This window comes from Buteo buteo, chromosome 2 (genome assembly GCF_964188355.1).
Source record: "Buteo buteo chromosome 2, bButBut1.hap1.1, whole genome shotgun sequence".
Lineage (NCBI taxonomy): Eukaryota > Metazoa > Chordata > Aves > Accipitriformes > Accipitridae > Buteo > Buteo buteo.
This window is the reverse complement of record NC_134172.1, coordinates 74,301,605-74,320,971: the sequence shown is the minus strand read 5'-3', so window position 1 is coordinate 74,320,971 and position 19,367 is coordinate 74,301,605. Positions and strand designations below refer to the sequence as shown.

The following is a 19,367-nucleotide window of genomic DNA, read 5'->3' as shown; positions in this document are numbered from 1 at the left end:
AGCTGAAACTGCCAAAACCCCTCAGGTTAGAGAAAAGGCTAGTTACTGATTTTCTACAAGACACTGATAAATCAGACAGGTAGCATGCAACTGCAGTCCTTGCTCAGATGGTAAAGAAGTAAAATTAAAAGAAATATAACCACTCTTTGATCAACTGTCTTCTGCATAAAAGTAATTAATTTGATGCCTGAATAAAACTTCTTCATCTATCCTCAGGATTAAAAGCAAACTGGTCAAAAAAAAGCATTGAACTTTTCCTTGCAGAAATGACAGCCCTAAAATTTAAAAAGGGTGAATGATGATGATGATAACAACAACAAAAATACTAGCAGGCAACATTCCACCATCCTCCTCCTGCAGCATGGTTGGCTTAAAATAATCTGAATTTGCTTCCTTTTCTACAAATTTATCACACAAATTTGTCTCCTAAAATGAAATTTCATACAGGTGTAAAAGTATTACAACCTGCAACCTTTATCCTTGATCCAATTTGTTTTACATAATTAGAAGGGGGGAAAAAACCAAAACAATCACATGCCCCAAAACCGCCAACCAGACAACAATGTAGCACCATTTCTGCCTGCACTCTGAACAAGCCAGATTTGCATTTACAATGCAACTTGGTAGCAAAAAATTGAAGCAATAAAACTTTCAGATCCCATAACAAAGTTTTCACTAAACTTGTGCCTGGTGAAACACTGAGATGTGGAAGTGAATGAAACACAGCTGTCAAGTTTTCTCTGTGTTCTGCATGCAAAGACACACTTTAAGTTTAATGGAAAATAACTGGGCAGAAGCAGCAATGAGTTGTTAAAGAAGTTAAACAAGCCAAACTATCAGAAAAATCCAGCAAACATTTAGGTGGGTAAAGACAGCTCAAGATAGCTCTAACTTGGAGAAGTCTAACATTTCAGAAGAAATTAACTGATGCCTAAGCATTAAGGATGTGCCTTTACTAAAAAATTACAGCTTGAGCTATTCCAGAGAAGAGGGAGGGTCGTCTGTACAAAGCCCTACATATGCAGCTGCATCCTCAATAGTGCTTTACTAGTCTGCATGCTGGGATAGATTTCCTGTGGGAAATACCATGTTTTTACTTGGCTGATCCATGAATGTGTTGCGGGATTTGTGCACCCCAGCACAGAGCTGCTGTTTGTAATAGTAATATGACAACAATTCTGTATGTAAAATAATTTCCAAATGCAGTTACTTATTGCTAACATAGATCATACCAAAATATTTGGCAGCAAAACCTTTCACCAGACCGAATTAATTTCTTCTTGTCCGCTTGACATTTCCTCTTCTTTTCTGTCCTCTAAACTTTAACTAGTTTCTTTAGATACGTTTTCCCCAAATTACAGGTTTTGTAGATCAGCCAGCACAACTGTACTAGAAGGCTGATGTCTGCCTTCAGCAAACTCGTGCACAGGCATACTCCTTATGGCATTGCTGTTCGAATACTGCAGCAAAGCAAAGCAGAGCAGACAAATGCAGGGTTAAAGTGCCATTACAGGTGTTTTGAAGCATGTAAAAAAAAAAAAAAAAAAGAGTATTACTGAGGGGTAATTAGGGCATGGCAGTGAAATATTAGCAGCTTGGCTGGCCTGCCTTTTAAGAGCAAGGCCCCTGGACTGCCAGCTCAGGCTGAAATGAAACCTTGGTAGCCTGTGGTTAGGTTACTATAGCCTAGGTTAGACATTTTTGGGGGAGGTTGGGGTATACGGGAGAACTGATCACAGGATAAACACAAGCTAATTCTGTACTGGAGATACACCTTTGCTTTCTAACGTCTGGATTTAAGCACTGCAGGTAAGGCTAGTTTCGGTATTGACAGTTATATGCGACACACACCTACCCTGGAGCTTCATTTTTCAATTCAAGGCTTTAGGACTTCTGGAAGCATACCCACAGACACAGTAAGACAAAATGCTCTACACTACTTTCCAATGCCTTCGTCCCCACTGCAAATGGATGGACTATTCATACAAGTATATGCAATGCTTGGATAACGCCTATACCCCCAAGGTGGGCTGTAAGCACAATTGCGATCAGTCAGATTGGTGCATCTGAATTGTACTTGGGTTAAAAGCAACAAGTTACCTCTGCAGTGAAGAATGACTCTTACTGCGTGCCTAAACAGAAGCCTCACTTTTAACAAACACAACCTTTATTTCATAATGTTCAAAACAAAATAATATATTTTTTGATTGCTCTTAATATTTCTAGATTAGTTAAACTTATATGAAGGTAGTGTGATTTCCAAATGATGATTCACACTTCTTAAGAAAAAAAAAAAGGCACTATTTTTTTCCCATGCTTTTAAAGAACATGAGAAAAATGCCACTGGTGTCATCCCAAGGACAAAGTTATGGGAAACTCAGGGTCTGTACATGCATCATCTGACATGGGGTTGTCATGGGAGCAAGCTATCTAGAAGGAAGAATGTAGTAAATTGAATTTGGCGGTGAAAGTTTGGAATATTCCACAAGGGCTCGATGACTTTTTCCTGCCAGTTAGAAGAAAGTCAACTTGTGTTAATGCAAACTGGGCATCTAGTGATATGCAAACTAGCAATACTACTTACAGAAAAGAAAACATCATCTCATATACTCATGCAACAATGAACAGTAAGAAGTATCATGGGTTTTCATAGGGTCACTTTTCAGCAGGGTTAGTTTCAAACTACAGCTGTGGCTTTCCACCCAGGAGCTACGCATACGACCCTTCACATTTGAAGATCACAGCATTATCTCAGAATTTGCCACGCTCCATTTCCTATTCAAACACCAGTGCTGTATCAATCTTTTCCTAAGTGTGCCATTCTGCAGTGTACTGCATTGTAATATCCCAGATCATTTTAGTAATAATACAAAAGCCTGAGAATTACGTCAAAAGAACATGATGTCAACTCTATTTAAATTTTAAATAACACTCATTGCAAAAAAAAAAAAAAAGAAAAGCCCATAATTGTACCAGCAAATCCGAGGTGATAACTTTTTGATCAGCACAATACTTGCTGTAAGTTTCTTGCCATTCGCTACTCACAGTAACCACATTAACACAGCTACATCATTTGTACTGAATCTTAATACAATTATTCTCACCTTAACCAAAATTTCATGCTTTAGCATGGCAAATAAACAATCCTCATACACATGTACTGTCAATGCAGCAAGAACACTGTTGTAGCACTGTTTGGCATGTGAAAGAAGTCAGCACAAGAATCAGCAGAGGTAAAGCTTTGACAGCACAGGCTTGGGCAGGAACATTCAAACCAAACAGGTACAGACCTCTGCAGATTTTTATGTGCAAATACTACTACATCTTTAAAATTAACTACACACATTAAGCGCGCCACAACCCCACAGTTGCTTTATTCCTGCATCAGTCCGTCTCACTGCTGAAAGGGGAGGTGGTCTGACCTCTCATCTCCACCAACTGCTTGTGCTAGCTGCACAGCGTTCATCTGCTTGTGCTGAGAGTTGAGCCAGAGAGCTGCTTGGGCTGAAAATTAATCCACTTAAAAGACAAGAAGTGAGGGAGGGGGCAGTGGGGAAGAGAAAAAGGAGAATCAGTTTTCAGGCAGATCAAGCAGCAGTCAGACACTGGCATCAGGGAAATTGCATTTTTCTGCACAGCATTCTGCCAAATTAAGGCAACAATGTCTCATATTTAGTAGGTTAAAGCTAACACACCTAGGCATACGTGCTGCAGACACACTTGTAGTGTTGGCACAGTTGTTGAAAGTAATTAAGGCACATGCCTAATTTTTTTTTGTGCTTACATCTAATGCAAATTCTCATCTGTTTAAAGCCAGGCATCCCCTAAAAAATTTAGCGGACTGGTGCTTTTCAGAGCAAAGGCACTGCAGCAGGAGCACTCAATCCAATCATAGTCATGTTAAACTGGCAATCGTTGATCAACAAGACTAAGAATAAATTCTCATCAAGTTGCCCATGTTATTCCCAGAATGTTTGAGATGCACTTCAATCATCCTTCCCTAAAAAACTTTTGCCACTCCAACTTGGCACCACAGATACGTATCCAAAAGCAAGGTAATTCGAAACAGGCAGAAATACAGACAGAGTTTCTAGTGAGACACCACCTCTTGTACTTCCTTTGTAAAAAGCAGTGGAATGCAACAATAAGAGGGGAAGGATGTATTTCACCACAGCTTAATCCCATTGATGTGTCAGATGAAAGTCATTAATCACCTGACATATTACTCAGCCAGTAACCAAGGAATCTTTAATAAGGGAGACAGTGGAAAGCAGTAGAGGGCAAACTTAAAATTGTTCTGTGGCTATTCTCAAGAGCCCAAATCCTACATGTTGATGTGCCCTGATTAGTAGATGTCCACATGGAGCAACAATTCATCCAGTGAAAGAGCCACACTGACCCCACGTGTGAGGGAAGAGGGTGGGGGTTAAACCTGATACTTCAGGCTCCCTTCCCCATCACACAGCATGCTGGCACAACGCTGTGAGTGGTTTACACCAGGATTAAGAGTGGCCTAAGTTTTTCTCAAAAGTAGTTACCACATTTGGGGTTGTTGGGTCCTCTCAAGGAGTTACTTGTTAAATCAGATGTTTATGCAACACGAGCACTTGTTGTTTCTTATTCTTTGACTTGTTAGATTTCAAAAGTTGCGGATGCTCACGCTGCTCCCACAACGTGAAGTGCCTCCCTGCCAGCTCGGTCAGCTCCTCAAACTGGGGATGCACCCCACCTTGCTCTAGCATTTATGAATCTACTGCAGAGTCCTAAGTGAGAGTCTATTAGCACCATCGACAAAACAACTACCACCCAAGAACACAGTCATCTTTCCATCGGAGTATTTCAGCCTTTCTACTTACAACTTTTCCTATAATCATATCTGAGTTGTTTTTCAGTTCCTTTACTATGCCTCTGACAGTACCAACAGATTTCATTTTATTTCCACAATTTCTCCCATTTTATTCTTGGGGGTGTCTATCAGCAACAGAGAGACAGTCAAGGTAAAAACACTAGCAATGAGCAAGAGGGTAAAACAACAGGTGTAGAACTTGACTTACTGTACACTTCTTTTTAAAGTTATATATAAGTTGATGACCTTTAAAGATAAACACTAAAATGAAAAAAGCTGAAATGTCAAGCAAGACATCTTGAGCTATCAGCCAGGTGCCTGTGAATCAAGAACACCCAAGATCCAATCAAACTCTCCCACCATCTTACTTGTCTTTAGACAAATCACTTAAAGGCTTGATCTTCTGCTGTTAAGAGCCTTAAGAGTTGACAGCAACTCCAAAACAGAAGGAGGTTTGGACCCTTACAGTTTTCCTCTCTGTGAAGTCAGGAGAATACTTATCTAATTACAGAGAATCTTGTGAAGATTAGTGTTTTGAAAAGTACTGTATGCCAAGTTTTAATCATCATCATCATCAGGCTCTGGAAACATTCATAATTAAGTGAGCATCCGCAACTTTTGAAATCTAACAAGTCAAAGAATAAGAAACAACAAGTGCTCGTGTTGCGTAAACATCTGATTTAACAAGTAACTCCTTGAGAGGACCCAACAACCCCAAATGTGGTAACCACTTTTAAGAAAAACTTAGGCCACTCTTAATCCTGGTGTAAACCACTCACAAACCTTTCAATCTCAGCTCAGATTTTAAGTGGAAGTAGCTAGAAAACCCCACCCCTGTGGAATCAATTTCTTTACTTGTACCACAACTACCCTCACCCAAAAGAGCCCTTGAAGCAAAGTGACAGGAAGGAAGTGGTCATTTCCACTTCTTCTGTGTCAAGCAGTAGAAGCCTTGATGAAAAAAATATTACAAAAATAGAACTGCCATCCAAATCACTCCCCATGCAATAGCTGATGCAGTGGAGTAATTTTAAGAAGTATGTAATCAATAAAATGAGCTAAGAGAAAAAAAAGAAGATGTAGAAAACCAACAAAATTACATGATCCAGACGCCAAAGTTGGAGCAAGGTTGGCAGTAAACTATTCCATTTGGATGGTTTAATCAGTGTCCTCCTCTGGCCTATTTTGGCACAAACTGTTTTTCCCAGAACATGCCTCATGCTTAATGGGGAAAAAAAACCAAGGAAAAAAAAAAAAACAACAAAAAAACCCAAAACAAACCAAAACCAAATATGAGACTGAAGACTATTTTCAGGATATCTATTAGTATGTAATTTTTGTCACCTTTTATTCCTCAGAGGATCATTAACAGTTTGACTTCACAGTTGTAAGAACTGAGAGGCCACACACAAGCTTGCCAAGAGAAATGGAAGAGTATGTCCTTCAAATAATTTTGGTACCAAGTGTCATTTGTTTTTTCCAACTGATCTCTTCAGAGTTTTATTACAGCCAAACATTACTTACGGCAATCTTCAGCAACAAAAAAAAAAAATCACACAACATGAAATATCTTCCCTACATCCTAAACTCAAAACAGATTTCTGCACACAATTGGATAAACAAGAGACTGATAGCAGAGTTGGCTAGCTTTTAGAAGTTTATCTGTGTTTCAGCTGTGCTTTCACAACCTTTTAGAACCAAACACCAAACATATCATATTACTTTTCTCATTCTACTTACAAATACCACATGTACCAACTCTCCCCAGGTATGAAAACAGCTCAGAAAATAGTGGCATACCTTCTTTCGATAGTGGAATAGTAGCTACATCTCTTTCAAGAAGCATGACATAGCAAGACCTATTTAAAATAAGACACCTACTTATTCTACGTGACTACAAGCCTCATTCATGGGGGTTGCTAGGTGGGTATTGAAAGGATACTGAAACGAAGCACAGGCCCCCATGGAGAAGTGGGGATGCAGCAGCAAAGAGCAGAGCACAGCATAATGATGGCCTGATGCGCAAGCTTCCCCGGCAAAAATAGTGCTGAAGACTGAAGTCAATGTAAAGTATCTCCCTGGAAGAAGCACCATGATTTTAATCACCGTCCCAAACTACACTTTTTCTTGTACTTCTTGTGAAGCAATTTTTCCTGGTCTAATTTAATCACCCATTTCCATTTCAGATGCACATTAAAATGGTAGGGAAGGAACAACTTAACTCCTCTAATTTTATGCTTATATATACTCTTCAAATAGACAAATTTGATGTGTAACTTAAATAGCAACCGAGCAAATATTTTAAGTGCAAAACTATGCATAAATTGCAAATATCAGAAGAAACGAGCAAAATTAGAGATTTTGGGATGCACGAGTAGCTGCTTTTCTAGTAACTTAAAACAGGCAGTGAGGAACTAATTATAGCTACAAATAACGAAGGAATCCTGAATTTAGCAAGATATATTTCTGGGGAACCACTTGAAAACTAGACTATTTACTGTGCTTTCAGAATCGAAGGGGAAAAAAAACCCCAAAACAACCAAACCAAAACCAAGTCAGAAATTTAGTCAGAAGCAGTGAGAAAACTTAGTAAGGAAAAAAAAATACCAGACAGCTTATACTGTCTGGCACAGAACAAGATACAAATGTGAATTTGCATCCTCCAAACCTAAACTTCTGTAACCATTATCTGCACCACAGTATGACACCAGTAAGCATAGTGTAAAAACAGCTATACAAAAAAAGAAAAAAAAAAAAAAAAGAAAATCTTACTGCTGTTACACCTTTGCTCCTAGTCTGGTAAAAATGTAGGAAGGCCAGAAAAGGCGACATTGCAAACCAGAGGAAATTATGCATGCAAATGTTTTGAGAAGATGCAAAATATATTGTTAATTCACATATCACAAGCGGCAGCAGTTGCAAATATAAACAAGCAACAGTGGCAGTCCAAACATGAAACTGCATATGGGAGGGCCTTACTCCTGCTTGTGAGAAACATCAGAACCACCAGAAAGGATGAAGTAACTCGTTAGACGAAAAGGAGCAGCCATGGGAAAAACAAAAAACTGCAAGATTTTTTTTTCTTAAAGAATTACATAGTCATCTGACATGCCTTCTACAAGCACAATTAACTTGAATTAGGACTTTAAAATTGTTTGCAAAACCATAAGATTTGGCTCTACAGTGAGCCCCACACCTACACGATTTTATAATTTGCATCATAAGTAACTGGATCACCAGGCAAACCTCCCCCTTCTCTATTTCTTCCACCCCTCATGGAAACCAACCAAGAAAACAGGATTAAATTTAGAACGATAAAATCTCTAATCCATAGCACCATGGTATGAGGGACTTCGTTTACAGCTCAGAGAACTAGACACTAAAGTAGTTTAGTAAAGAGATTATTTTCATAAAGTATTTATAATAATGCGGGATAAAGTACTGCAGGCAGCAGCAGTACCCAATTTGTACAAATGTTTTTGAGGCCAGAAGAATTACAGTTGAAGTAAGCAATTTTCAGAACAGCTATAATACAGAAAGGATAGACTCAGTCAACTCTCAGTCTGGATTGTCTTGCTAGTGTAAACACTCAATCACTTCAACCCATGTGCGTTTTAATCCTGCACTGAATTAAACATGGCAATGGTGATTCGCTTTGCATACATTTTCAATGACAGCAAGATTGTGACAGCTGTTCCAGACTGATGGCACAAATCCCTCTTTATGAAAGGTTGCCTAGCAGGTCAAGTTTTAAATTCGACAACATCCCAGACATCAGAAAATATCCTCTATGTCTCTACAGACATCTCAGTCTACAAAGCAGGTATGAAAGGATTTATATATTGAATATTGGCTCAAATGCCAGAGGAAGAGACTTGGCATGAGTCTGGCCCCTCGTTTAGATAAACTGGTATTTAAATATTCATATATGTATGTAAAATAGGTTTCCTTTCTGCCTCTGGTCATCACACAGGAAGACAATGAAAGGAGGCTTCAATGTTACTTGCAGTAACAAGTGTCAGAGTCCCTCATTCAGAGAAGAGAGGTCTAACTAGGAAAGAGCTCCTGACCAAACCAGATGCTCACTTAAATCTGTGAGGAGTTACTTGGGAGAAAAAAAAAACAGCTTGCAGCAGCACGATGATAATGTTAAAGATCACATTCCCTACAAATACAAAGATGAAATTTAAGTCTGAAGCAACAGCTGTTACCACAAACAAAACTGTTGCAAACATCATCAATAAAGCTTTCAAAGCCAACCAACTATGCTGACAGAAAAAGGAGAAAAGCTGTTATTGTACCAACTATGAAATGCATTCAGTAGTTATTAGTTGTTCCCAGCAGGGAGCAAACATAAGACCAATATGGTAACAAGATAGTAGAAAATGAGTGTGACTGCAAGATGTGGGCAGAATTAGCAAGGGTCATTTGATTCCCGCATTGTCTCCAGCTAGGCAGAAAGCTATGTTTAGAGGCACTCTAAAAGCAAGAAACAAGACAAACCCTCAGTCATCCAGTTTTCTCCAAAAATTGCATTATAACATATGTAGAAGTTGCTCACTTGATTCAAAACTCATTTGATGCAATCAATACCTTTGAGGGCTGGGTGCATACAACAAATAAACTTCTTTTAAAATTGGGTATTTGTTCATAGATGTAAGCTGACCTGAGCTCATAAAGTTGGATCATTCCCTGTGGTGATGATGCCTTTTTTCCAGTTGAGTTTCAAAACACATCTGACAATCTATTTAAAGATTTGTAGTCTAATTTTTACACCTAATTCTGAATTAGAGTGCAATTAAACAAAATTCAGCCCTGTATTCAAAGGTAGCTATCCTATTTTAAAAGAAAGCAAGCATTGCATGACTACTGGTAAGTTTTTAATTTATAAAACCTGTGAAGTGAGGAAAAAAAGGCAGTAATTTAATTTCCAATGAGAAGAAACTATCAGAAACTCCTGTGCAAATTTCCACTTCTTATTCCTCTTTCACAGGTGCTAAGACATTGCACATGACATGCAGGGTAGCAGCTGGTAAATACAATTTACTGCTAAGCGTCTGTGTGAACCCGAACCCACTATGACACATTACCTGTGTCTTTATTTTGACATGATAGCCATGCTCCTAGGACTTAAGACGGCCACCCCTTACCTTATGTTTACATATGTATTTTCAATATAATTTATCATCAGATATATTCATCACTTCAGAAAATAGAGGACACATCCTGTCAACCAAATCAGACTGGCAGTCTGCCATCCTGATGAGCTTTAAATAACACACTTGATGAACTTTTTCACGTATCATTGCAATGGTTCCATACCTCAAAGTGAGCTGAAAATTGGTGCACAAACATGGGATTCCCAAGGAATGGGAAATTATGAATGTATGTGTCCCATCCCTTACAACAAAGGCAAGCAGTTGATCGTATTAAAAACACAAAATCCCACAAAACTATGAGAAGTAACTGCCAAATAACAGTTGCTTGTGCTGATTTTATCACTGCATTAGGACTTTCCTTGAAATAGTAATACTTTGATCCCATTAATGCTCGTTACTTCAACTGCAATTCTTAAAATCTATGCAGTACAAAATTATTCAAAAGTCCTCAACCCATAAATCGCATTGGCCAAAGCCCTCAAGCAGATAGTGAGATTTTTGGAAGTAGTCTTGTGAGACCTAAACACATTAAGTATATTTAACAGAAAATGTGGCTAAACATCCTTGACTGCTTCACATATCTCAAATAATTGTTATATGGCTCTTTAACCATCCTATTCAAAGTTTCAAATTTCTGTTAGCCCCCACATGCACAATTCCTCCCCCCTTCCCCAGTGAAGCTGTTAGTGTCACGTCTCTAGCATACAGGACACCAGCAGATTAAGGAAGCTCAACAGAAGCACTGTCTTCAACTTATTCCATCTTTCAAAAAAATGAGATGTGTCACGAGACACTCACAATGCATCACTATCTTGCTTTTATCTCCAGTTCTTCTCCTCCAAACACTGCTCTTTTAAAGTGAAGTTAAGCATCTACGCAAAGTGATGAAGTAATTATAAAAATAACGGTGCACGTGAAATTAGAATAATTCAGTGAGATGCAGCAAGTCTGTACAACTATAACAAACACTTAGTAGTTAGAATAAGCTATTGATTTTAGCTAAGTTGCAAGAATAGCAAGCATAACATGAACTGCAAATATTTGTCACCAGAAAATGACTAATTTTGTTTGACAGTTGGGATACATACTTAAGATTTGTTTAGATTTAGAAAGCCTGCCTGTTATTTAAATACTATGTCCTCTTTTTAAGTGTATAACTTGATAATCAAATTCAAATATGTAGAGAGATGTGAAGGTTTACTTCTATTTAATGTAGTAACAATTACTTTACTAGGAATCAGGCTAGACAAAGGGAAGCATGGACTGGCACATTTTCCAGCAGAGAAGTAGATAGCCATTGACACAGCAGCCTTCAAAGAGTAAAGAAATCCTAGTACTGACTGCCATTATGCTGTGAATACCAGGAGGGCTCTAGTAGTTTAAAGAAAACAGCATGTAAATTTTCAGCTTAGAAGATGCATATGAATTATACTAAATAGGCATCTTCTCACAACATTGTCAGTATTTTACATTTGTAAACACAGCCTGTTCCAGTGGCAGTGACTAGAAATCCCTATTTATCCAATACAGAACAGAATGAGCACAGAGTCAAATCCCTCCAAATAAGTCAGTATAGGAGTGTTTCAGTCATTACAGACAGATGATGACAGGGATGGAGATGTAATTATATAGTTTTGTCGCAACGTCCGACTAAGCCCTTAACCTCTCTTCTGAGACTTGACAACTGCAGGTTCAGTAAAGACTAATCTTACATCCCAAACGTCACTGAACTGTTGGACTGAAGAGCCTTGGCCTGCTATCTGATAAAAACTGGATATTCATGTCAGATACAGGGGGTTTTGCACACCTACACTGCAACGCACAGATCTGACTATCATTTACACAGATTTACCTGAAGAAGCTCCAACTATCTGATTTGGGAGTGGGAGCCACCTAACCACGGTAATGCAGGTTACACAAGCTGCACGGGACTGTGGCTAAATACTAAATGCTTCACTCACAGCGCTGCAGATATACTGTTGGACTGAGCACATCTGTACAGGACGAGGCCACACCTTTGGACTGCAGCTCTGATGTACCCAGGGGATTCACTTGAGCCAGCTGACGGCTGATAGCTTGGAAACAGCACTGCTAGGCCTCAGGCCAGGTCTGAATCAGTACTATTAGGACTGGAGAGTATTGGCTGTTCTGGTTTATTATTGTGCCCTTTGCAGAAAGCAAAGTTCCACCGTGACATATTGCGTACATGCAGGTGCAAAATCACATACTGGGAACAGGAAACAGCATTTCCAATTGGCAGCAACTCACACAGTTTTGCGAGGAATTAATCCCGCGTTTGGTAGTACTGCTATTTGCCACTTGGGGAGCACTGCAACAGAGTGCTGAGTCATAAGTCCAGCCTAACCTGTAGCAAATCTCTAAAAACGTCGCTGAAATGTACCTCAGCCTATGCCACCTCCGTTTTTGTGCGTGTCCCCTACTAAACACCACTCCCCTGATACTCTATATCTGCAAAGGATGCAGCAACATTTCAAACACCTAAAAATCTAGGCAGATTCTAAAATAAGTTATATTCTAACAAAATTTTACTTGCTGACATTAGACAAATGATCTCTATTCAAGATGGGCACATTACGCTGAAATGACAGATCGACCTCACTGGGTAGCCATCCTCTGAAACGCATGAGGCAGTGCCCTACAGCACAAGTGTGGCACAGTAATTAACAGCTGTATCAAAAAGGATCTAGCAAAAGGGGCCAGAATTACACATCCTTGTCTAAGTTTAAATCTAGTAATTCCTGAAGTCAGCACCTTGAATATTGTAATCAAACTAATTCTTGGTAGATTGTTGGATGTTATCTCCTAGATTAAAAAAAAAAAAGAAAAAAGAAACATAAATGTAAATGTTGTCATGTGTAACAACAGTGGTGTTTTTCACCATTCACTACCAATAAAGTCTGAGCAATAAAGCTTTAGTTCGATGCTTTTCCACCTAGGCTGCAAGTCTGCAACAACCAAGAAGTGGAGGAAGTCACCGGCAGGACAGTAAAGCTCCTGTTTTACATGGCTTCAGAGACCAGGGCAAGGAAATGGGCACCTCCGGCCACATAATGGTGTCCTGCCTCCCACTATTCACAGCTGCATTTCAGCACAGCACATGCTGATACTATTTTGGAGCATGTGTGTTACGGTGTAGGAGATGCGAGGCTGGGAGGAAAGACAACCCCTGCTCATCGTGTTCACATGCTGTGAAAAAAAAAAACCATTCTAGCACAAAAAATTCCTTTGATATTTTTGCAAGCAAGTCACAAACACAGTATTTTGAAACGGAGTGCCAAACAAATTTAGAAGATTGACTGCAAATTAAGGGGCTGCAAAAGCTTCTTAAAAAAGGTCTTCAATCCTTTACAAGTGAAAGTGCTGGCCAAGAGAGAGATGGTTGCAACCCCACAGTGACTGGGACACATTATAGAAGAAATCCTCACTTCAGTTATCTTATTCCCCACACCATTTTGCAAACATCATACCTCCCTCTAGATTTTACATTTAAGAACTACACAGAGCACTTTAACAGCATCAGAGGTAACTATTTCCTGCTTTTTCTACCTGTCTGCATTTTGACCAAGACCTTTATCCATCTCAAGTGTTTACAGTCCTACCTCACTGACATTGCTGCCCTACATTAAGCATCAGATCTTTCAGCGCACACCAGCGAGGAAGCACAACCACACCAGTTAGCAGCACTGCTGACCTCTGTCAGTTTGTATCTACTGGTACAGTGCAAAGCAATGCTCTGGAAATAAATGCAACTGTTTACAAAGGTGAGAAAATCATTACTGCCATATTACCAGGCAATATGCCATCACAAAACCAGTAGGACAAGAAATGCTTAGAGCAGAATTTACTTCATGAATATTTCAAATTCGCCTTTCCTGAATGAAGGACAGCGGTCAGCACTGCCTGTTAGAAAGGACTGTAAGACAGAATTTATTGCCAAGGCATATGAATGCTATCCATAGCATTAAGGCTGTTTGAACATTAATATTTAAGCATACTTTTAAACTAAGCCATTTAATAGCTACAGTTAGTCAAGTAACATTTTATGTTACAAGGAGTATACACCGTGGGCTGAAGATCTGTCAACCAAAATCTATACGGTTAGTTGATTTAACGGTTACTTATTATTTAGCCCAGAACCTCAACTGAAAGACAGGCAGCCTGACAAGTTGCCTGTATTTCAACAAAAAACAGAATTCGGCTAGGTTTATACCTACCTGTGATGAGGTAAAAAAACCACCCCAAACCCTGAATCACGATTCTGTTACATTAGCAAGTCAGTGCCAATCAAGGCCCCACTTTTTGCCCACCTGAGTTTGGATTCACTCGCCTGTTGAAAGCAGTATTATTCAGAACAAGAGCTGATTTTCATCTAATCATACTTAACATGAAGAATGTTAAAACAACAATAGTTTCCTTCTTAAGCATGTTTGATACTGCTGCCATAACAACATGCAAATACTTCAGCTTACAACAAAGATACATTCATTCCACCCAGCGTTTATTACCACGCCTTTTGATAAACCACTTTATATTATTACTTCTAATATATTTACTAATAAAAACAGGTAAAGACTTCCCCTACATTTGAAAATGTACATGAAATCTTTTTAAAGGAGTATTATTTTTACCAGAAGCCAGTATATAAACCCCTATTTAAAAAAAAAGCGTATTTGCCAGATATTCAAATGAAGCTATAAAGCAGCTCTGACTCTGGTAGCATAAATAAACTTGCTGAATGCTTATTTGTAATCCCAGGATATTGTATTACAGTAGTGCTGTCAGGCTACAAGACAGGAATTTCAACGCTAGCGAGAACTCAAACCCATTCAAGATTTTTATTTAAAGAAAGGACGGATTTTCGCGCAGGCAGAGTAGTCACGATTAATTTACCTAAATGGCCTGTCGAACTATAACAATAATGCGAAAGGAGCCACGAAACGCTGCCCAGCACCTGGCCAGATGCCCCGTGTTTTCTGTCACGGCCCGGCCGAGCCTCCCGCACACGTTTCGGCTGCCCCACGCCCCGGCTGCGTGACAGCTCGGGGAGGACTCGCCTCCCCCCGCCTCAGGGCCGGGGGTCCCGGACCTGCCTCGGCGTCAGCTGAACCCCCCCCGCCCCCCTCGCCCTCCCTCCTCCGGCCACCGCACCTCCGCGGAGGCCGAGGGCTGCTCCCGCCGCCTCCCATCTTCTCCCCTTCCCGGGCGGCCCCGCGGGGTTCGGGCGCTGCCCGCCGCCCTCCGCAGAACCTCCGGCCCCCGCCCGGCGGGCGCAGCGGCCCCTCCGCCGCGGCGCGGGAAGGTCAGCCTGAGGGAGAAACGGAATTTTTCCGGGGAGGGCTGCCCCGCCGCCGGCTGGAGAAGACGGCGGCAGCCGGGACCCCCCCTCCCCCGCGCCCTCTCGCCTCAGGCCGCCCTCGGCCCTGCAGCAGCAGCAGCCGCCCGCGGCGCGGGTGGGGGCGGGCGGCGCAGCCGCGGCGGGGACAGGCCCGGCGGGGACCCCCGCGCCCCGCTGCGGCCCCACGGGGCTGGTGGGCGCCTCCCCGCCCCACGGCTAAGGCGGGAGAGGCCCGGCAGGGCGGGGGCGGCGGCGCTGAAGGACATTTTAGCGGCTGGTGCCCAGCCCCGGCCCCCGGAAAATGGCTGCCGCTGGAGCGGGGCCTGAGGGCGGCCGCGCCGCCGGCCCCGGCGCGGGGAGGCGGCACGGGGGATGGCGGCGGCCGCCTCGTACCTTTGAATTTGAGCTCGTGCTGCGGTTCGAGGCTGAGGACCTGCTCCGCTTTCGCCATGTTCCTCCTCCTCGGCGGTGGCGGCACCAGGCGGAGAGAGGAAGGGACGGGGAGGGAGGGGAGGAGGGAGGGCAGGCGGGCGGGGGCGGGGGGGGGGGGGGCGCGCCCGGCTGGTCTATTCACCCCCCGCCAGGCGGCCCCGGAGCGGGGAAGGGAGAAGCGCTGCGGGCGGCGGAGCGGGGACAGGCCGGGCGGCGGCTCGGCGGCTCCCAGCGCGCACGCTGCCCTGGCGGGGACGCGGGGAGAGGGCGGGAGGCGGGGACGGAGGCGGGATGATGCAGCACGGAGGGGCCCAGAGAGAGGCTGCGGCTGACGTCTGCCGCCGCCCGCCTCCCGCCGCGGCTGAGGGGGACGGCCCGGCCCGGCCGGCGCTCGGCTGCCGGCAGAGGGAGGGCCGGGGCCGAGCGGGTGGGCGGGGAGGCTGCTCAGCCCCTCTTCGTGAAAAATCGTGATTTGTAGTAAATGCCGCCTTATCGAGCAGCAGTCTCTCATTTCAGGCCTTGGTTCCGTAAAACGCAGGTCTGCCCCCGGCAGGGAAGGGGCCGTGTCCGTCCGTCCGTCCCCCACCACGCAGAGGCCCCGCGGCTCGGCCGCTGGCCCCTTCCCGCGCCCCCGGGGAACGACCCTTCGGCTCGAAACGGGGAAGGGAAACGTGTCCATGGCGAGGATGGATTCCTGGAGCGTCCGAGAGCCGCCCTGTACGGAATGACATCCGAGGGCACTTACGGTATGACTGCAAGGCTGAAGAACGGAGCACGACAGTGCCAGGAAGACCCTGGTAACTGTCGTCAAGCTACAGGAAAGACGGACTTTTTAATAAATAAAACTAGACTTTCAGGTCATCTCAGTGTTGAAGACACCTCTCCCGCCCTCTGTCTTAAGTAAACCGTAACCAAAGTTCTTGACTCTGTGGTTTGCGTTTTTGTTGTTGTTTTGGGGTGGTTTTTTGTCGTTATTGCGTTTGGGCTTTTTTTTTTTTTTTACTCCAAATAGCATGACTTAAAATATTTTTAAAATTTACAGATTGGTCTAATATGAAGTACTGCTTTACTGATAGCTTTAGGCCACTGTAGTTACAATAGCAGCAAACTTTTTTTTCTCCTCTCTCCCCTCAGGTTGTTGTAAGCATTCTAAAAGTTCCTAAGAATTTATAAAGCATTGCTGTAACCTGTCAAAATCAGCAGAGAGGTAACAATGAAGCAGGAGTTTGGGATGCCCGTATTACCAACAGAAACATGCTGGTCTTAAAAACTGGTAATTTGTGTACACCAAAAAGTATCCGTTAGGCAACAGGACTTCAGATATACAGGACTTCGGGAGGAGATACCATTTGCAGAGATAAAAAGCTAGTGTATTGACATCTGTCAGCTTCTGAAGAATAGCAACTCAAAGCATACAGTTATGTTAAGTCCTAATCGGGTCTGATAAGCAAACAGGTAAGAAAGAGGCAAGTAAAAATATGGTAGTAGTAAAACACTGTGAAAATTCATTTTATCACACCAATACAATCTGCGTGATGCAGTGTACCTCACCCTCAGAGAAGTTCTTTGTATCTTGAATGTTGTTTTACTTCATAATTGCAAAAAATGTATAAGGTAGCTAAAGAGATCTGGAATTTTCAACGGGGTTGTTCTCATTTCTGGCAATAAAAGCCATGGCAAATGACTGATGTATATGTTAAAATTAACACCACTAAACAGGATGATGACATTCAGTGCTCTAAGCACATCTGCAGTATTTATACCACAACTCAGGACTTCAGCTGCTCTTGTGCATGATAATCCCCATTTTTCAGCTCATCTGCTTAACTGCCTCCAATCCTGTTTCATCTTTTGTTTTTGTTCTGTCTTTCATTCCATGCCAAAATAAACCAAACCCATATATGTGTTTAGGATAATTCTTGGTTTTGCATAATGCAAGTGAAACCTGCTAACTCCTTCTAGCCAATACAGCAGGACTAATTTTTAGAAGCTTCAGCAAAGTACAGCAACATGCGTAAATAATGTACTGGTGTTCTTCCTTAAATTCCTTGAAGGAATTAAGGAGAAAAGATGGTCACATAATGTCACAAAAATGAGGCATTGTTTTTATCAGGTCCCTGCTATTCTACTTTGCTTAGTTAATTAGATTTGGAGCCTAGGATGTTCTTGGCTTATTACTTTTTCTACTTGTGGGGGTTTAATTTATAGCATAAACTACAGATTATATCATAACATTTTATTAGATCTCAAATCAGGAGAGAATTGAGTTCACTTACACTTTGGAGCAGAGCTTTCTTTGGCTGATATTCTGGAAAGGTTATCTTCTTTCACGTAATCGCTTAAGTTTTATTTTTATGAACAGATTCTCTCACTGAGCAAGGCATTCTCAGTCCAGTAATTAGTAGAAAAGACAAGCATTACACACATCTGCAAGTTAATTGGAAACTAACAGTGACGAATAAGACAGAGCAAACTTCATACAAGATATAGTCATACATAATAAAAAACCCTAGAGTAAACAACTGTTCAGTGTTGCTGCCCAGACCATTCCAAGTTCTACTTTTCCTGAAAGAAGTACAAAGAACACCCTTAAGCTTTTGATGATCTGCATCTTAAAGGGTTCGCCAAGTTGTATCGTCTTACGGCAACTGGCAGCTCTGAACTTACCTGCTTGTATTTGAAGGACTCACCCATGTTTTTTCATCCAGGCTGAAGTTTTTATAAAGTGCAACATTGTTTAAGTTGGAAATTTATGAAGTCTAATGAATGTAGGTTGTCAGGTTTTTGTTATATGTAAATAACATGTGTACATTTAATACTCTACAGATCTGATTCATTGAAATGGGCGTGAAGGCCACCCGTAATACTACATCCTTATCAATTACACAAAACAACCCTCACTGTATTAACAATTCATCCATGACAAGACTAGAAGGCAACTTGCTGCCAAAGTGGGTTTCTGATTAACAGGAAAAAATAGGGATGAACACTACGGGGAAACGCTGAAGAGCGCCTAAAAGCTTTGTACTGGAACAATTTTAAAGAACAGTTTAATCTGTTGCAAAACTTTTACCTTAAAAGCTATGAAATATTCAATCCAAGTAAAACTTTCTCTCATTGTGTGTGTGCAAATTAGGCGGTTTGCATTTAGTTATCTAGATTCCCTATGCAAACACATGTAAATGTGTTTTTCTCTCTATTCTAGCACATTCCTTGTATTTACCCTTCTCATGCTCTCTCTGATGCACATTTATACCCCCTTATACAAACCTATTTGATGCTCTTCAAAAGCGGTTTACACACATCTAAGAGGATAACTTAAGAATAGTAGGTATTGAACAATAAATTTAAGTTATTCCAGGTCTCTGTTAAAAAGATGACAGTATGTGTTTCCTGCACATGAACTGCAGCCAGTTGTTTAGTAGAAACTTATATCCAACGTTTTCCGGTGAAATAGCAGTATCAGAAACAGGACTTTTTTGGTTATTTATGCTTTTGAAGGGTGGTAACAACTGAACATGTTAGACTTGCATCACACATTGAAACAAGGAAACTGCATCTTTTAAGCATCGCA

General features: G+C 41.7%; 1 protein-coding gene across 3 annotated transcripts in view; it reads right to left on the bottom strand.

The window, feature by feature from the left end:
* The window catches only part of VAPB (VAMP associated protein B and C), a 35,652-nt gene extending 19,578 nt beyond the window's left edge, over positions 1-16,074 (bottom strand). Inside the window, exon 1 of one of the 3 annotated variants that reach the window (XM_075020050.1) lies at positions 15,755-16,074. In XM_075020050.1, coding sequence (XP_074876151.1) covers positions 15,755-15,812 — 58 coding nt within the window. In that variant the 5' untranslated portion in view covers positions 15,813-16,074. The remainder of the gene's footprint in view (positions 1-15,754) is intronic. The other 2 variants (XM_075020056.1, XM_075020040.1) reach the window with 2 other exon arrangements.
* Positions 16,075-19,367: the final 3,293 nt, after the last annotated feature.